The following is a 19913-nucleotide window of genomic DNA, read 5'->3' as shown; positions in this document are numbered from 1 at the left end:
TAGTAAAAAATATATATTTTTGTCATATCCCCCACCCTGTGGTTCGGGCTAAAATTATTTCAAAGAAGTCGTTGATGCTTTTATAAAACAGGATTTTCTCATCGCAGCAGCAGTAAGAGAACGTGACTAGTTCTCCATGTGGCTGACGTGTACCTCGTCTGGACTGGCCGCCTGGTAGACCCGGCAGGTGTCTTCGTAGTGCTGCTCTGCCTCGGCCTGGTCCGTCACACCGTTGGACTCGTACACGGGCGTCACGTTGTGCACCAGGGCGATGGCTTTCACCGCCTCGTGGACTCGGCTGCTGATGGTCTTTCGGACCTTGGTGGCTGCCGGCGCCCTGGAGGCTGGAAGGTCATGGGTGGGCTGGGGGACAAACGCAGAATGACATGTGACAAAAAAAAACCCAAAAACAAATAATGGCATAGGTCTGTTTCAAAAATAAAACCAACACTTATGAGTGTTGGATGACAAAAAATAGGCCGGAGGACTTATGGCACCGTCGTATCACAGCCATTCAAAGCTGTTACATTTGCAAATAGAAGAATTTCTGTGAAGATTATGTCTGTGAGATATTTCTGTAGTGACTGACAGAAATAACAACAATTTTTGCTTAAAGGGGCAAATAAATATGCATATCATCAGTGAGGAAATGGAAGATTGTGTTTTCTGATCATCACATCATGACAAATACTATAAAAATAGGATGGGACCTAAAGTGGAGCCCTGAGGCGTTCCACAACTAAACGACACTGAAGAATAATACCAACCTAGATTTATGCTGCCTTTATCTTTTTACAACGGTACTTGGGCGGTTTTAACTACATATTGTTTTCTCTGGATGTTTTTAAGAAAATGTTAGATGACTTGGACACAGTTACATCTGTCTGTAAATGTTTTGTTTGATTTGGGGATGTTATTTTTAATGTATGGTTTGAAACATGTTTAAAACTTAGTTTGTTTGAATGTGTCTGGTTGTTTGAAACGTGTTTGCTTTGCTGCTGTCTTGGCCAGGACTCTTGGTTAAAAAAAAAAAAAAAAAAAATTCTCAATGAGACTTTCCAGGTGAAATAAAGGTTAAATAAAAATATTGGGTTAAAATAATGCCGCCCAGTTTGTCAGCTTTAGTAAAAAGGCTAGAAGCAGCGTCGTCATCCCTTACAGACCATCGTTTTAAACTATACAACAACCCAATCAGACTTCCACAGCATAAAAAAAAAATAAGAATTGGTAATATGGTGAAAGTATGCTGTATTTTTTTGTCAGTGGGTTGTGATAATGACTGGAGTTCAGTGCAGGGAACAACATAATGCAGTTATTCTATACACTCATATTGGGTATGACTCTTTTTCATTCGCATACATAATAAAAGAAGGGATAAAGAAAATAGTTAAACCTTCTCTTGGACACAGTCTTTAATTCCTGTCAAAGCTTTTCTAAAAGAGGACCAACGGGAGTAACTATCTTTCGGTTGCTGCTTAGAAAGCGACCTGTAAACATAACCAGATGTGTAGAGTAAATATGAACGATTTGCTTTTGCATTGCGCTGCAGCTATTTTTAGAAGACCGAGTGCTCCAAGGGTTAATGATGGTGTCATTAAAGAAGTCCTGTCAGCGCTTCGCTTGTGGGTTGATCCTGTTTCCTGCTTCACTAACCTCCGGTGTCAAGGGGACAAAGAGTGTCATATGAGATCAGGAAGCATTCAACCAAACAATAATCCCAAACTCAAATGTTCCTCACCACAATCCACCATGTTGTTTTTATCCTTTCCCAACCCTTTCTTGTCTTTCTATCATCTAATGGTGACTTATCCTACCTGTGTGTATGCGCTGAACACATGGCTCTGCACTTCATCCATCGAGTCCATGCCGTAGGCCACGGTTCCAAGATGGAGACGCCTGAACACCATTTCATTTTGGGTAAGGGTGCCTGGAAAAAAAAAAAAAAAAAAAAAAAGAAAGGACAGGGTTTGTAAATGTCCATTTTACCATCCCAACATGAGTTAAAAGTTACTTTTTTATCCATAATTTCTATAAATCCCTGACTTGACTGTGTGGTAAAAGACAATTTGTTAGCATTTGTGACATCTTATCTAAGTTAGATCATTTGCATTTAAAAACCTATGATGCTTGGATTTCTCAATTTAAGACTCATTCTTTAAAGCCAAATTTGTCAAAAACATTTGTGATCCCTTTCTTCCAATTGCAAACACCAATATAACTGTTGCATCAATACTTACCGTCTAAGAAAAAACAACCTAACAACTATTGGCTGAAATGTTAACGTTGTGTTGCAATGTGAGAAATCAAGGATAAACATTGCTACTTAAATATAATTTAATGAAAAATAACTTATTTCTTCAGGAATTTGGATGTTTTTTTTTGTTTTTTTTTTTTTTTTTTCAGAAAATGTAGGAGACGTCCTGACTCAAACAATTGACAACACTTAACTCTGTTTTTTTACACTTATCCATACATGGAAAGCTATGAAATCAAAATCCATACCTTTCTAAACTGCGTGGGAACTATGACAAAGACAGTGTCAGCTGAAAATAATATGATCCCTCGGAGTTTCGCAAAAGAACAAAACACTTTTGACAGCTTTAGATTTACAGAGGAGTTATCTGAAGCAGATTTCGCAGTTGACATGTGGTAACTGAAAGCCAGAAGCCTTTGACACGACACACAACCTCTGAATCCTCACACTTACTTTAAAAGCCTTTTCTGCTAGTATATCAAAAAGACTTGAGGGGCCACGCACATACATTAGCCTGACCTGCAGACCCCGCTGGCCTAATCGCACTCTGGATGGGGAAATGGCTGATCATTTTATTGGCCATGAGGGCTGTAAATCTGACGTACAACACCTTACGCCTGAGGAAGTGCAGCGCTAAAGGCTGCTGGGCTGTAAATGTGCGTATGGATGAGAGACTTCTGGGTCTTTTTTTTTTTTTTTTTTTTTATGGTTTAAGGTTTCAATAGGTAGCAGAAACCCCACCGCAGTGCATCGCCCCCAGGGAAAGAAAACACTAAACTCATTTACCATAAGCTCCCATTTTAGAGCTCGACTTGCTGGCCCCAGTAAATCTTTTGCTCAGAGAACAAAGAGTGTGCAGTGCGGTAGAACCTGTTTTGTCAGTAAGCAGGTAGGAGATGCGTCCGAGCTGCTCCGGTATGGTGCTGGCCCTCACCACCGTCCCCGGGATCTTGGAGTCTTTCTTGATCATCCAGCTGAAAACCATCTTTCCCATATCCAGGTTAACGCGCAAACTGCATGAAATAATTCAGCAGAATTAAGTGACATTTAGTTTCTTACGCAACCACAAAGTTACTCAGAGAATATGCCCAGCCAGGCTGATAATCTTATTTTGGACCTGATGGGCACAATGTGGGAGAAGAGGAGCAAGAAGCGGAAGATCTGGAGGTACCAACGGCCAGCAAAGTGCTGGAGGGCCACCATGACCAGCGACACCACGACCAGGGCCCCAAACAAGATCTTTGTCAAACAGTTCACCTCCAGGTCGAACAAACCCACCTAACGGGAGACAAAGAAGCAAATTTTATGACTTTAATGAATCATAGCAAAAAAAAAAACGTCCGTATGTGTAATACAGTCTTTTGCAAAGGGACCGTATTTTTCGGACAATAAATTGAACTTTTTTTTTCATAGTTTGGCCGATCCTGTGATTTATAGTCAGGTGCAACTTATATATCAATTTTAAATGGGAAATCATACAGACCAACATGAACCAACCTAGAGAGGAGCTCTAGGCCTGTGAAAAATGTATACTGCGCTTGCACCACTTAATTTATTAAAACGTTAACTTATAACAACAAAGATTGAAGACATGTACATATGTTGTTTCACCGTTTCAGTCTGCATTCATACAGCAGAACGTTAGGTGCACTGCAAAAATAGAGCTAAAAATAAGAAAAAAATTTCTTGAAATTCAAGTATTTTTCCTTGATTTTAGCAGGTAAATAGGACTATTTGCCTATGGAATAAGATTTTTGCACTTAAAATTGGAACAATTCATCTCCATCATCTTATTTGAAGTGGACTATACCTAATTATCTTATTTTAGGGGTAGAAATACCATTCTCATTCCATTGGCAAATAATCTTATTTACCTGCTCAAATCAAGGGCAAATATATTCTTTTCAAGAAAATGTTACTTATTTTTAGTTCTCTTTTTGCAGTGGGGTGCAGTTCGAAGGAAGCAGACCGCGACAGAACCCCGTTACTGGGCTGTCCGTGATGCTAATAATGGCTAACGCTAGCTTACAGCTCTGTTGTCCAGGCAGTTAACAACTTCGCTGATGTGCATCAGCATTATGTTGGTCTGAAACATCCGTGTCATACTGGTAGCTTAGCACGTAGCACTGTTAAACACTCATTTCGGTCTAATTTCAGCATAATTAGACCGAAATGCTCTGACGAGAACTTTCCGGGTTGGAGTTGGTGGCCTGTTGTGCTAATTTACCCCATTCAACTTCCAAGGTATGTTCCATGTTATTCACCCGGTTCTGGATCAGCTGTGCAATTGAATAAATTGCCTAACCAGATTAAATGTCAGTTTTGAATCATGGATTGTGCGAAATAAATTTTTAAATAAATGCGACTGGTGCAACTTATATGCATTTTTTTTCCTCTTTATGACACATTTTTTGACTGATGCGACTTATAGTCCGAAAAATACGGTATGCATAATCCTGCATTTTCTTGCACTTTTGTAACGTTACAACCACAAACTTGATTGTGTTTTATTAAGACTTTATTTCATAGATCAATGCAAAAAGGCAGACCTGTTGTGAAATGAACAAAACCAATGCTTTGTATGACCAACTTTCACTGCAAAACCACTGCCAGCTTCGCATCACTACAAAACTAATTCTTCGTCCAACCTGGGGAGTGAAATTCACATAGGATGCCAATTTTCCAGTCTTGCTTTAAACTACCTTATGCTTAATGAAGTAAAGGTTTAGCTTGTTTTAATTTAACCATTTTTTTTTGTAGTGTTCACTTTTACATATACACTATGATTATTATTCATTCATGGGCCAGATGCTGCAAACACCATGTTTAACCATGGGGACTGTGTTCAGGGTAATGTGCAGTGTTACGTTTAACTTCGAGTATTCTATGTAGGCCGTAAAGTTAGATTTTGGTCTCATCTGACAAGATCGCTGTATTAATGCCAAGATTACGTCACACACAGAGGCTGACTCCATTTACTGATTAGGACATCTCTGAAGTCAATTGGTTTCACAGGACTTTATTTAGGGGCACCAGAGTAATTGAGGCAATATATAAATGCATGCCACACTTTTCAGATTTTTACTGAATGGGGAAAAAAATAATAAAAACAAAAAACTTATAATTTCCATTCAAATTCACAAGTTTGTGTTGGTCTAGTACATAAAATCCTATTACAACGTGTTGAAGTTTGTGGTTGTAATGTGAAGAAAGTTCAAGAAGTCTAAGAAAGTCCATAATTCATACATGAAAGCTCAGTGAAGGCTTAAGTTTATAAACGGCTCTCAAGCTGAACTCCATTTATGGCACTCTACTGTACCTTGTGCCGTGGGTTGGAGGTGTTCATGACACTCCGCAGCTCCTTGCCTGTGTAAATCACAACCCCCACCACCGTGCCTAGGGGTGAGGGGAAAGAAAAAGGGCAAAAAGTGCCTCAGGTTAGCAGACTAAAGCTCCAGCATCAACCATAATATGCCAGAAAGACGTTTCCCAGACCCATAATCCTGACATGAATAGACTTTTCTAAAATGAAGAAAGTCAGATTTCCAATTGCATAATGGGTAACACATGCTAAAGCGGGTTAAGGTGGATTTGCTCTCCTGCAGGAGAGAAAAAAAAACACTTTAACAACTCTCCTTAAGTTTCACTGAACGATTTATAAATGAATAAAAGTTCTTCTCTGCCACACTAATTTTTCCCCAAAATATCAGACTAACAGTTCCAGAAGTAGCAGTGACTTAAGTTAACGTGCTGAACAATAGCTGTTTTATAGGTGTAACATGAGTCAGACATTTACCAGAAGCAACAACCGTGCTCGCCCACAGGGTGTTCTCGATGCTGAGACTCTCGTTTACCGGGGGGTCTCCATCTTCCTGTCAAGGTTCAGCAAAAAAAAGGTGAGGGTTGTTCAAAAACCGTCAAGTCTTTCTAAAATGTAATAAATGGAGGGCAGGTAAAAACAACAAAGATCTTTCATACTTCTTTTTTTTTTTTTTTTTTTTTTACTTCCGAAGAGTGTTGCATTAAAGATAGACCAGAATGGTTTTAAAAACAACAAATTAAACCCTGTTATTTTTATAATAATGTGATGAAACTGAATTAAGATTTTTAAAGAATCCTAATCTAAACAAGCCCCGTTTCTTGTTGATGTACTGTCTATAAAAAGAGACTATACTGACTGCTGCAGCACGCTGTTGGTCTGCATTTAGGGGCCAGAGAGCAGCTTATACGCTAATCTTTACATTTTGAGTCCTTCCCTGCATCACTAGGTTTAGGAAGCAGGACAATAACTGTTTCTGTAAGTACTGTATGCCAGAAATATCCCTTCCTCCAAATACATTTTGAGCCTAATTATCAACAGGTTATACATTAAAAAAAAACTCAGTAAACATGCTAGCATTAGCTTCACATTTCAGCAGACTGCTCAGGAGAAAGACATTAGGAGCAAGATGTGAGTTTACTAAAACACGGAGCTATGTGTGTGAAGTTAGAGTTATTTTTACAAATATAAGATAACTGCTTTCTGACTTTAACTGTTCATTGATCTATGTAAGGGGAAAAAAATGATTAAGCGTCAGGACAGAAAAGTTATTTCATCCGCCGGTGGCCAAGATGTTAAATCACAATCAGGTTAAGATACGCACAGAGGTGTATGTTCGTCAGAAAGTCATTAAAAACCGAATGGAAGCATTTACCCTGGTGAAAGTTCCAATAAAGTTATGGATATCAATGTTTGGTTCTTCTGCGTACACATACGATCGGATCTGGAGAAGGTCCTGTGAGAAGACAAAGAAAGTTAGCGTCTGAAAATACAGAAAACGCATTTAGAAAAATATTTAACTCGTTTGACTCAGACAGACCACAGTATTTGCCTTACGCCAGATTTTTCATTTTCCTCAGCTAATCTTGATTGTGGACAGACAGACACAAAAAAGGCGCATTTTGTTGATCACATTGTTCTTTCCAAGACAACCCGTGTAAAAAAAAAAAAGTAATTTATTAAAACAAAAAAATGCTAATTTTCTAATGACATGAACAAGAAAACTGCTTCAGCTTCCAGTAACAAGTATTTGCCATTTCCAATTTCCTCAGAAGTGATGATTGTCACTTCTATGCTAACAACTTACGTAGGTAAACCCAGCACTGTCACGTCAGAGCAGTAGATTACAGTCAGAGAAAAGTGTCTGATATTAGGCGTAACTGCAACACACTAAAACCAAGTTTGCCTCGACTTTTCTCAGAATCGAAAACTTTCCTGTAAAGTAAAGGCCTGGGTTGACTCCAGCCTTCTAGTTATGGGCTCCTTTGATGTGTCGGCCACCCTACACTTGCCTTAAATGACCACTGTGTCCTAATGAAAGACCTGCTGCTACTCTGAGAAAACAACCTGTGTGCGCCCGCGTTCATCAGTTGAACGTGGACCAAACAATGGCGTAAGTATGGATTCTTTATTTTTTCCCCTTCAGCCGCCGTGTTTCTGACTCACAGCGGCAGTAGGCAGCCTCTGGGTGCAGGCCACTGGGAGGCGTAGTTTCCAGTCCGTCTCTCCGTCCAGCTGGTCAGTTCGAAGGAAGCAGGAGCCTGGGGGGGGGGAGATGCGACATAACACGAGCTCACCTCTAGAGGGCGACCATACATAAACGTTCAGTCAAAGTAAGGCTTTGCACTACATAAAAAAATAAAAACTACACTGACAGCAGCCTATTTTGGTTAGCAGTGTTCAATGTGCGAGTGGGAATAAAGTTATAACAACTGGAGATTAAATAATATCAGTCTGACAACAGCTAAGAGTGACAACAGGCTGCATTTTACTATTGCAAGGGAAAGGAAAGGCATCCATGGCCCATCCCCCCGCCCCCCCCCCCCCCCGCATGCATGCGTCATCCTGCCCAAAACTCCCAATCATGGTTTAGACCCCTCATAATTGACCTAATGGCCTCCACATGGAAGACAGATAACCCAGCACCACTTCCAGTAAAACAAAGCCTGCTTTTTTTTTTTTTTTTTACTGGAACAGGAGCCATTCGTTCAGAGACACATTTGAGTTTGTGAAAGCAGAAAAAAAACCAAAGTGTTGTTCTTCAGCTAGACTGTCTCAACACCCGACACAGCTCGTCTTTATCCATATTTGATTATTCAGATGAGCAATCCTCGCCTGTCTCTTTGCATTTGATTCTGTGCGTCCCTCCATTTTCCTTGTCATTATCTCCTCATTTGAAAGACAAAAACCGAGCGAGGCAAGACGATGCCGAGAGTGCATCGTTTTTTTTGTCTGCGTGGAGCGTTACTTTGCTACCGCACGCGTCTTTTACAAGCGGATCAAGTGATAATTTATATACAATTCAGGAGCCTTCCTGTGGCGGCTCCGGGTTAATCCCGGCACCGTTGTGCTTTTATTAAATGAGTCACTTCCCACACCGGCGAGCTGGCTGGGATGACCAGCAGATGTTTACCATTTCGTTCAGAGGTCCTTAAAAAGATCATGTCAGCAGGGACACGTTGGTTCTGCAAAAAATGGCACAAAGAGAAACAAGATTTCAGTATCACTCCCTTCCCCGTCCCGCCGCCTCTCACTTATAACCTCACACAAACAAGACTTTGAGTTTTGCATGTGCCACATTAGCAACAGCCAGTAAGTCACAAATAATAAGACCTCTGCCTAATCACCCAGCAGTGGACATCAGTGAGCTTTTTCCACTAAGCCTGACTTAATTCCTCCACAAATTCACCAGTCAGTTCCTCTGGGCTGCTTTACAGAACCTAAACCAGGACTGAGGATAGTCGGAACTGTTACTGATAAAATGCAGGTTTAATGCAAATACTCCAAAGAATAAACTAAACAGAGTTTCTGCAAGGCTCAACATGTTTAATTTAAGACTTCTTAAGATCATTATGGTTTAAACTTAAGACCTTAGATAAAATATCACTTTGTCTGTCATTATTTTATAGAATATACGAGGGTGAATGACGACAGGTTTTAGCCAACAACTGAAAATCCTTCTTTAATATACACATAAAAAAGTTAAACATTTAGATTTTGATGGCTAAAACATGTTATAAGCTTGTTTCAGAAGGATCATTTTTGTAGTTTTGTGAAAAATGTCTGAGGATGAAGCTTATTGCTTCCCTGCATCACGAGGTCAGCGGTTATGTCACCTAATAACACCTGAACTGTACAGCCAGAGCTTAATAAGAAGAATAAAAACCAATGTGCTCAATCTCTTGGGATCAATGGAAGAAGGTATTCTAAAATCAAGATTGGAAAAATGTAATTTAAACCTAGATTAATATTTAAAACTTCCTAAGGTGCAAAATAAAATAGTTACAGAATGCCTGCTACTGCTGATGTTTTTCAATCTGTGATTAAAATAAGTGAATTAAAAGACTAGAAATAAAAACCTTTTAGTTGAAAACTGTTGAGAGAACCCATCTTCCTATGCTACAAAGAGTTCAGTATCTCTTCCTTAATTAAACAAATCTGCGGATTACTCTAAAATTTGAAACTATATCTGAAATCAAGAAAGAAGAAATCTGCATTAATCTCACTAAACTGAATTTGAGTTAGAGACTCATTAGAGCCCTTTTAGGTTGACATCTCTTGTTTAAGTATCCAGATTTGACAGGCTGAAGCTCAGAATTGATCACAAGATTACAAAATCTTTACTAACTCCTTCCACTTTGGTCGCCAGCGGGGCGCAGATGATTAACAACCCAGCTCGTTATTGGTCGTCCCCATAAACGGTGGCTCAACGGTCCCGAAGAGCCCCAACTGGTCACAGATGTTCATCAGAACCTTCAGAAAAACAATCTTCTACAAACCTTCTCCACTATTATGAGGTCGCCCACTTGAATGCCGCTGCTTTTAACCTTCACCGTCCCTGAAATGCAGAACAAAAGTTTGTTGGTGAAGTCACAGTTCTACGCATGTTATCACTATTTGTCTGCAGATCTGTTTCACTTTATCAGTTGGTGGCATTCAGACATTAATGTATCCTCTGGCTGAACTGATGTCCTGCAAGCCAAAGCAGCTCCCCAAGCAGATTTGAAAGAATGTTGGGGGGGTTGGTTGAGCCTTTTTTTTTCTCTCATTCCTCTTGGAATGAACAGGCAAAATTGTTTGGAGGAGATCACTGACCCTTGAACCGTGCCGTGACCTCCTGGCTTTGCATGTGTAAGACATTAAAGTGCATTAATATTGTTATGCATTTTGGCTGGCAGGAGTTCACATGACTGCTTAGGACATTTTTTTTTTAAAGGAACATATACAAATAGTGCTGCTACAATAAAAAAAAGTTGTACATCTTTTTTGCATATATCAAATTTGCTCTTAAAGATTTGATTGAAGAAAAAGTAACCCCAGCTGGTTTCTTCCTGTGGTAAATAAGCACGACACAAAGTACTGACACCATAAAGTTTCTATAAAACCACAAATTATGCCATCATGGAGGCCAGCAGTCATTGTGTTTATGGCCAAAACAAGCTGCCACATCAAAGGGGCAAAAGTGATGGAAACCACAAGAGGTCCCCTGCTTTTTATTGCTGGTACCACTTTATTCCGAGCCCTCTTATGTACACTTTTACATCTCTGCTTTGAATTACCCACCATTTCCCCTAGCCCCAATAAGTTTTAATAGGACCAGCCTCCTACAGTTAGTGGACGGCACTGATGCAGGGGAACAAATAGCAGACAGGTATGAGAGCGCAGAGACAAACAGGCGGAGCGTTTCCAGGGTTTACTCCTCACCTCTCGTTGAAAGCTTGCTGTAAACTTGAGAGTTTACTTCTTTGTCTCGAAGGTAGCACCGTATCTCTTCAGTTGCCTCTCTCATGATGGTGATAAACAAAACAAGACCCTGGATAAGAGCGGGAAACGCTACAATCAGTAGGATTCTGAGAAGGAAATGTTTTATGAATGCAGTGCAAAGAGTGGAGCAGCACAAACGAGACAACCCGGCCTGAGAACTGCTGTGCAGAAGCAGCCAACGCAAAAAAGGAAACCGAGCAGACTACCTGCAATGATTAACAGTTAGTGGAAGGCGACATACCAAAGGGACCCAGTAGGTGTAGAGGGCGCCTAGGCGTAACTCCTCGACAAATTGAGAGCAGGCCAGTAGCAGAAAGTACAAGTTGAAGAAGTACTTAAACTGATTAAACAGCACCTGAGGACACAGAGGAGTGAGAAAATGACTCAACATGTACTTAATCACAGTTGTCTCTTCTGTCATTGTAGAATAATGTATCAGCGGAGTTTGTTATATTTAGCTTCATATCTTACAGAAATTTTACTTTTTTTTAGAAAAAAGTTAGAATCAAAGTGAGAATATCAAATATTCAAAATGCTATATTAATCTTGAAACACTACATAGGCCAGTCAAATTCCACTTTTACATTCCAACTCAATAAAAAGAATGACTTTTCTTCCTTCACTTTCAAACCACATATACACATACATACATACATACATACATATATACATACATACACATATATATATATATATATATATATATATATATATATATATATATATTTATTTAAGTAAAAAAAATTGGGGTTTTCCTGGCTGACCCCAAGGTCTGACCTGACTATTGTATTTTTCCCTTGAGGACTGTAGCAGTGAAATTGCATCCTGTAGGTTCTTTGATGGAAATAGTCACTTCAAACACAACAGGAAATAATAAAATATTTATGCATAGAAGCATGTCTAATGCAATTTTTGTCAGATTCTTTTTTTTTACTAAACAATTGAATGGATTTAAATTATATTGCTTTGTTGGTTTTCTGAACAAAAAGGAAGATTTTAGCTTTGATTTCTTTATAATTGAGATTTTTACTTTATTTTCAATCTTTCAGCCTTTTACCAATCACAGGTCAGAGAGCACTGAAACATATTTGGACAATTTCACTCTCTAGCTGGTTGATAGCTGCATTTCTAATGTTTACACTTTTTAAATATTGCCTAGGTTTGGTTCAGCAGCTGATCATAATGCGAAATAATCCAACTCAACAGCGCTTTGCTAGAGATAAATCTGTAAGTCTATCAAAAGAATGATTCTACATATATTTACAGTACAGTGTTCCCCCTCGCCCCTCTAGATCTCTTCATTGGTGAGTTTCCTGGGGGCTATTGTTTAATTGTAATGAAAATGTTTAAGAAAAGAAAAGCGAGTAAATAGTTTCCTTTATTGGCAATTATACATTGGTTCATTAACACAATAGGGTCAGTTAATTGATCACCATTGCATCAGACAAACTGTCATCATGCATTTTTGGGAGGTTAATTTACCTGCATGTTATTGGTCAATACTACTCAGAGCGTGAATATGTAACTAAAGACAACAGAAAAGTAAAAAAAAAATTTTTTTAAATACTAACAAAAGCAGAAGAGAGAAAAATGCTTTCATAAATATAACCTGAGTCTGAAAAGCAGATACTATGATTATATGTTATTTGTAACTTAGTTAAAAAGGTATTATACATAGCTACATGTAAAAACAGCATGTTGTTTTGTTGTGCATCATATAAAAGAGGAATCTGTCCCTTTAAATGCATCCCAGCTTTGTGATACTTTATCTACCAGTTTGATAAAATTCTCTGACAGAAGCCAAATATCTAAGAAATAAAAAAAAAAACTAATAATTTTAAATATTCCTCAAAGTGGTTCTCACACGTTTTAGTAGTATAAAAACAAAAACAAAAGTAGAAGAGAGTGGTCATTCCAGCTGTTGGTTGAGTAAGCTACCGTGTCAGTAAAGTAGAATAATAGCAGAACAAACAGAATAAATAGCCAGTATGTTGCATTAATCTATTTGTAAGAACTGTTTTTTTCCTGTTCCAACATTTAAACCCAAAGAAAATGACCTGACATGTCAACTGAGCAAAAAGAAACAATACACTAAATTCAATACCATGAATATTTGATTTGCAATGTTTGCAGCGCTGCAAATAAACATTCGTATTCAGTAAACTGGAAGGTGCGGTCCTACAAGGCGCATTTTCAGAATAAAAATAACTTTTGAAACTAACCTTTAAGCAGGCTTTAAATATACTTTTTTAATAAAGCCCCATTTTTGTAATGAAGATGTGTTTTATCAGTCTGATGTGATATTCTGACCTTGAATGTTGTATTTATTAGATGTAAGCAGAAAAACCTTATAATTAACAGAAATGAAGGTTTAAAAACACCAGTTTATGCATAATTAATTTATATAATGTGTTTCACTTAGTGAATAGCTTCTGAAATAATAAATCTTTTCAATAATATTCTAATTGAATTGGTCTCTATAGTTAGAAATAACCATAACCGCAATAGTAGAAGCAGCTTAGCAGCAATATGAATGCATCTAAACATGAGTAATTTTACACATTTTTCACAGCTTCTGAATCAAAACAAAACCTATTTTTACTCTTTATAGGTTCATAAACATGTAGCAACTTGGACATATCTGCTGGTCTTCCTGTGGTGAGTGATTGGGTTTAACACACACACTCCAGCTTTCCCCACTTTCATTACCACCTCAGTGTGAGGTTACATATAGGGGAAAACTTGTGCCTCCACGCTGCTACTTTATGACAATTCCAGAAATGTTTCCCAGTGGAGACGGCGGCGCAGCAACCAATCTGCAGAGGCATAAAACTTGTCTGGAGGAAACAACATCTTGACATGAAACAGAGTAAATTAAAAGTATCCCGATTTGCAATGCAAAAGCTCCTAGCTCTTGCCTTTTGCTTCCCAAACAAATCTGAGCTACTTTCAATTTCAGACGGCATAAGCAAACACATAAAAATATCTTAAGACAACTGGATGCCCAGAAAGCAAATGAGAATATGCAAATCGGGGAAGGAAAATGGCATAATCAAAAACGCAGCTCGTGGACTTAGGCATCGGAGTCCAAGTCCACATGTCCAAATGTGGCTAATGCAAACTATTAGGCCTCTCTATCAACACCAGGTGTTTGCTGAGGGAGGGTTTATTGAGCTTACCTCCAAGAAAACTAGATATAACACAAACTCTATTTTTTGGTTCATCGAGTATATATAGAAAAAAAAAGATTGCAAAAGATTAAAATATTCACGGTTTGGCTCAACCTCAATGAAAACGTGACCATGCTAGTTTTTCTCTCAACTGTAATTATTGTGATTTCCTCGTCAAGGTTTTTCGGGTTTAAAAGCTTAAGCTGAGCTACTTCTATTAATATGATTACAGCTGCATTCAGCAGCACAGACATGTAGCCCCTTCCCAGCACTCATTAAAAGGTTTATTGGTCGTAAAAAGTTTAACAGTTACCTTAAAAGTCATTTCAAAATCCTGCAATACTAACAATAAAAACACACATTTTAGGAGTCTGTAAGTGACTGGAATTTGCATCAAAACCTAAAAAAAAAGAAGAAGCTAAAAGTACACAAAAAAAAGAAGGTGAGCACATTTTAGGACTAGAAATTCCTTTAAAACATGTGCAACACGCTGACTGGAGTCAGGCCTGCCTGAAGGACGTGGGCGAGGCTAGACAGAGGAAAGGTGAAGAGGCGACCTTTGACTGACACTAACCCCAGGAAGGAAGGTGAAGAAGTTGTACTTCTGGTTGTTAATGACATTCTTCGGGTACCTCTGCTCCCTCTTCTCCGGGTGGCCGAGCCACACGGTGCGAGGACGGAAGTCCCCCATGCCGCAGCATCGCGACCACGGGCAGCATCTGAAAGCAACGGGTGGGGGGGGGGACACGTTTATTTACATTTCTAGGCAAGAATTGTGATGAGGAAAAGAAACTTAAAAGAAAAGAAGGAATAAGGCACTTAGCCTTCCCCTCTAACGTTTCCCAAGGTGAGAGCAACGAGCCAAACGGAGGAATAATCAAAGTCCTTCCTTCTTGTTCTACTTTCTAATGAGTTTTACCTAAAGGTTTTCAATTGAATGGAATGCTAAATAACTGTGGGAGCAAGGTTCCTGTGTCCAAAATGAAAAGCTGTGACTTTAAGCAACGACGCTGTAATCTGTCTAATCCAATGCTGTTGCAGTGATTAAACTTTACAACCGAAGAAAAAAAAATTCAATCTGCGTAAAAGGTGCAACTGTGAGGATCTTTAGAAGGTCGTTGCACATAGACCTCCAGGCGATCTCTCTTGGGAAGCGATGAAGAGACGAGATTTCAGGGGCGGACATTTTGACAAGAGCTAACAGTTTTCAATGATTTAAAATAATCGATTGTTGTTAAAGTTACCAGACGAGTTCAAACCGACTTGACTGGATGAAAGCGCCCGAAAAACATTCAACCCAGTCAAAACGTTTAGCACTCTGCCTCCGCGAAACTCTACTCGGCAGATCCTTGGAAATGCTAAGTACCGCACTACTTCCCTTTAACAACCTTCTACACTTGCAATTTGTTCATACCCATGAAAACTCTGAAGGGGGGGTTGGAGGGGTGGGGCTAATAAAAGCAACAGAAAACAACCCTGGTTCCAGGAAAAGTTTCCTGCAGCCAAAACCTGCCTATGGGTTCTTATCCAGTCCTCGACGTCAGTGACTAGGAAAAACAAGCCTTCGATGCCACAACATATTTACGCCCTCAAGGATGACTTCCCAGATGTTCCTGAATGTTTCTGTGTGAGACTGTCTAACTGTAATGTAAGAAGGATTTATTTTAGCCTTTTTTTCCTGATATGTACCACCGGAAAAGCTTCGGAACTGTGCAAATCAGGGAGACGGTGATCATAAACCGTTGGGAAGGTGCGTCTTACTGCAGCCAGAGACATGCAGAAGGAGCAGCGCTGAACTAAGCTAGGAGTCGTGGAAATAAACATTAACCTTATCTGCAGGAGGGAGGTCATTCCCAACGCTCTTCCAAAACAAACGACTTATGACCTCAGATCACCCGTCTGTAACCTAATAGCAGTAAAAGACTCAAGACACAGACTATAAGCAAAATATGAATAAGAAGAGAATTATGATGAAGTTTTTTCACATTTTCACAGTTCAATGAATAGCAAACAGTGGCGTTCATCAGCCATGCTGCTAAAGGAGTTCCTTTGCACTCCTCATACCCCTACAAGACAAACAGAGTAGAACATCGACAGCCATTAAACCCTGTTGTGCAACAATCTCGTTTATTTTTTAGGAAATCCCTGAAATCCTCGCCTAATCAATCCAAAGCTCGAGTAGAACACATCTAGACGACTTCTCTTGGAAAAAGTCCCGTTGGCTTCGAAGAGTACTTCTTACCTTCACGTCCTGAATGCCTGATAATATGCAACACCGTAGTGCCTCATCAATGTTTTTCTCTGTCAAGTAAGGCTGAGCGATATGGTTTAAAGATAGAATCTCAGATTTTATTATACCAAATCCGATGAATCAATTTTTCCCCCTTCTTTTCGTTTCACAAACAGAAATTAAAGAAATTATTTTATAAACTTGCTTTTATGTCAAGCATTTTGTCTGGGAGTGGACCTGAATTCAATGTACAACTCAATAAAAGGTGTGAAACATGTTTGTAAAACAAGATGGCGGCTCTGCTGTTGTAAACAATCAAAATATAACTAAATGTTTGCTGCTAGTGGTTTTACACAGTGAGCTAAGAACAGGCTTCACTTCCCTTGTGTAACTTCAGACTAATGGTAAAAATAAAACCATATACAATATATTTTTCTATTCTAAACATATATTCAGCATGGTATGCTATTGCCTTCATGGAAGCCCAATGAGTACATTGGCAAATTAAAATGCCGATGTTCCAAAAATAAAATCTTTAAAAAAATTGTAAATTCAAATTAATAGATTAAATTGATTTTGCACCCAGCCCTAGTGCCGAGGTGTCAGAACAAACCCACAGCATTAAATCTCTGGTAACATGTAATTTAGCAGCTTCATTAGGTAGAGTCTATCAAACAGCATATAGACGCAGCAAAACACCGCTAACCATGGACAGACTTTATTGTCACATATCTGCACGTTCACAATGTGCATTTGAGCAAAATTTCCCACACATTATATAATGTAAAGCATCATTTAAAGCAGAACTGATTGTTATCAGTATTTAAGTGGAGCATCGGTGGTGGTGGGCTTATTTATGTGTGCACTTGTCACCATGCAAGGACACATTTTATCACATTTCCAACAAAATACAGACGTTAAAGATAATTTCACAATCAGTTACCTGGATGGCTCACAGGTAAAAAAAAAAAAACTTTCCCATAAACTTGTCGACAGAACGCGTAGCCTTTACGTAAAATACTGTAGATATAGACAGTTGGGCAGTTCCAAAATGGGGTCAATTCAATTGTATATATATAAGTTAGCGGCAATTCATGAAACATGTCATCTCAAGGCACTTTCCAAAGTCAAATTCAATCAGATTATACAGATTGGGTCAGATTATACAGATTGGACGTCATCGTTTGCAGCAGGCACAGCTCTGCACCTGAACCCGGCCAAATTCCACGTTACTGGACAGAAATCCTATAAAATCTGTCGTTTGTCACCAACCATGCATCAATTTATACCTGCTAGGGGGGAATTTTCTACACCTTTGATAATTGTTGATTTAAAGGCATATTTCTAGATTCTTCTTATAGTCTGCAGTAAGGAATGTGGTAATCTAACCGCGATAAGTAATAACTAGCAACAGGAAGTCATCAAGAGTTATTTTGGTTTCATAACAGCTCATAATGTCTCATATTTCAGACCAGTCAGCTGTCCCAAATGGGGATCAGAACCACAATGAATGGACGCAATATAAAATTACATACAATTATTTGACCATCTACATAATTCCTGATATACATAAACAATCCTAAATTAAGAAATTGGTAGAGCATGGTTTAAGTTAAGGTTGCACAATACATCCCAAATATGGTCTCCATCACAAAATCAGTAGGTGCCGTATTCTTAACGAAAAGGTCTGTTTGGGATGGTAGCAGCTGTTATGAACCTGCGTTTTAACTGTTAATGCAATATTTAAGCCAGTTGGACCCAGTGCCACAGCAGAAGATGCTCACACCAGACACAAATGACATGCCGCAAAATGCTAAAAGGTCAGAGAGTAATGGAGCAACAGCGGAGAAAGAGAGGACATAAGAAAAAAGGCACGTGTTGCATCTGATATATCTGAGATTTTTAAGCATCGTGCAGCCCTGGTGCAAGTAAATGTGTGGGAAGGGTAGAGAATGACAAAATGAGGGTAGGGTATTGGACAAGGGGCAACTTGACCCAGAGCCAGCAGAGACAGTTCAGGTGATCCATGCAGATTTCTTGTGCCAGTGTTGGAGAAAGATTCCCTAGAATGCCGATAATGTCAGGAAGACACTGCTGGTCAGAACTCAACATTCACTCAGCTGCATCTTCCTGCAGGCTCAGTACTAACCCAGCAGCACAGACCGGCGCACGGCGGACCGCTCTCTGGGTTCGGTCTGTAGTCGTTTCACACTTTTACTGCCTACACAGCTGTGGAAACACTAGGCTGCTCTGACATACCTCCTTGGTAACGACATCTTTACCAATATGTATTAAAATCATCACATCTGCTGAAATAAACCTTTTCTGGTGTGATTGTTGACTGTAAGCTTGAATGTTTTAGGCCTCTGTAAAAGGGCTCTTCTACAGATTCTAATTTCTTGAGGGCAAAATATTAACATTAAAACTACTTTAATAGTAATTATTTGGGTTTCATCATATGTAGGTGTAACAAATTATGTAGGATGAATTAATCAGCTTTATTGCTAAAGCACATTTAAAAAACATTAAAACAAGAAAATGTAAAAAAAAAAAAAAACAAGTTAAAAACATACACACAACATCAAAAGCTAAAAACCAGGTTCACGGCAAGAGTATTTTAAAATGCCATACACGACAAGATCAGGGTGTTTTAAAAGCCAGGAAATAAAAGTGCGTTTTTAAAAAGAGATTTAAAAACAGGAAAAGAGGAGGCCTGTCTGATACTCAGTGGTAAATTATTCCATAACTTAGGAGCATCAGCAGCAAATGCTCTGTTACCTCTGAGCTTCAGCCTAGTTTTAGGGACCGTCAGCAGCAGCTGATCTAAAATTGACTTTTGATTCATGGACTGGTATAGGGCCATCTCATTGCTTCATTTTTATTTTTTATCTTTTGCGTCTGAATAAATTTAAAACTCATCATTCCTGGATTTAATATATAGAGCAGGGGTCACCAACATGGTGCCTGTGGGCACCCAGGACCACATGTGGTGCCCTCAGGCCTGTTCAGAAAATAGCACAACCCTCCAGTGAGCTGCATTTAAAACGCTATTTTATGCAGTTGCTCTTCCTTTTTAATCATAGAAGTTAAGGTGAGCTGTGACTCTTTAGTACCAAGGTCAGTACAGGTAGACCTTCGTATGAAACAGCACCAATGAAGTAGCTCTCAGTTTTAAAAAGGTTGGTGACCCCTGACCTAGAGTATCCTAAACTAAATGTAGCTTATTTATTCTCTTGAGTTTTTATTCTTTTTGTAAAAAAGAAAATTGCCAATAGTTTTAGGAATTTGTTTGACATTTTATCAGATCCAGTTTGAGAAACACAGGGGCAGTTGAAGCTGACTTCAAAAGTAGTCTCGAGACCAAAAGAACCATGAAATGGTCCTTTTTGTTTTATTTATAAAGGAGACAGGGTTTCCTCCAGCGTATTATAAGCCTGGTGGGCTGCCAGGCTTTAC

At 39.0% G+C, this 19913-nt stretch overlaps 1 protein-coding gene across 1 annotated transcript in view; it reads right to left on the bottom strand.

Moving 5' to 3' along the window:
• The window catches only part of LOC105918202 (probable phospholipid-transporting ATPase IIA), a 54199-nt gene that overhangs the window by 32017 nt on the left and 2269 nt on the right, over positions 1-19913 (bottom strand). Inside the window, exons 2-14 of the mRNA XM_012853231.3 lie at positions 14802-14946; positions 11299-11412; positions 10998-11106; positions 10073-10131; positions 8707-8758; positions 7740-7834; positions 6949-7029; positions 6051-6126; positions 5574-5650; positions 3372-3532; positions 3125-3267; positions 1815-1927; positions 154-363 (exon numbers count right to left, since the gene is read on the bottom strand). Coding sequence (XP_012708685.2) covers positions 154-363; positions 1815-1927; positions 3125-3267; positions 3372-3532; positions 5574-5650; positions 6051-6126; positions 6949-7029; positions 7740-7834; positions 8707-8758; positions 10073-10131; positions 10998-11106; positions 11299-11412; positions 14802-14946 — 1435 coding nt within the window. The remainder of the gene's footprint in view (positions 1-153; positions 364-1814; positions 1928-3124; positions 3268-3371; positions 3533-5573; positions 5651-6050; positions 6127-6948; positions 7030-7739; positions 7835-8706; positions 8759-10072; positions 10132-10997; positions 11107-11298; positions 11413-14801; positions 14947-19913) is intronic.

The sequence above is a fragment of the Fundulus heteroclitus genome, chromosome 1, assembly GCF_011125445.2.
Source record: "Fundulus heteroclitus isolate FHET01 chromosome 1, MU-UCD_Fhet_4.1, whole genome shotgun sequence".
Taxonomy (NCBI): Eukaryota; Metazoa; Chordata; class Actinopteri; order Cyprinodontiformes; family Fundulidae; genus Fundulus; species Fundulus heteroclitus.
The sequence above is the reverse complement of the archived record's forward strand: the minus strand, read 5'-3'. Positions and strand labels throughout refer to the sequence as shown.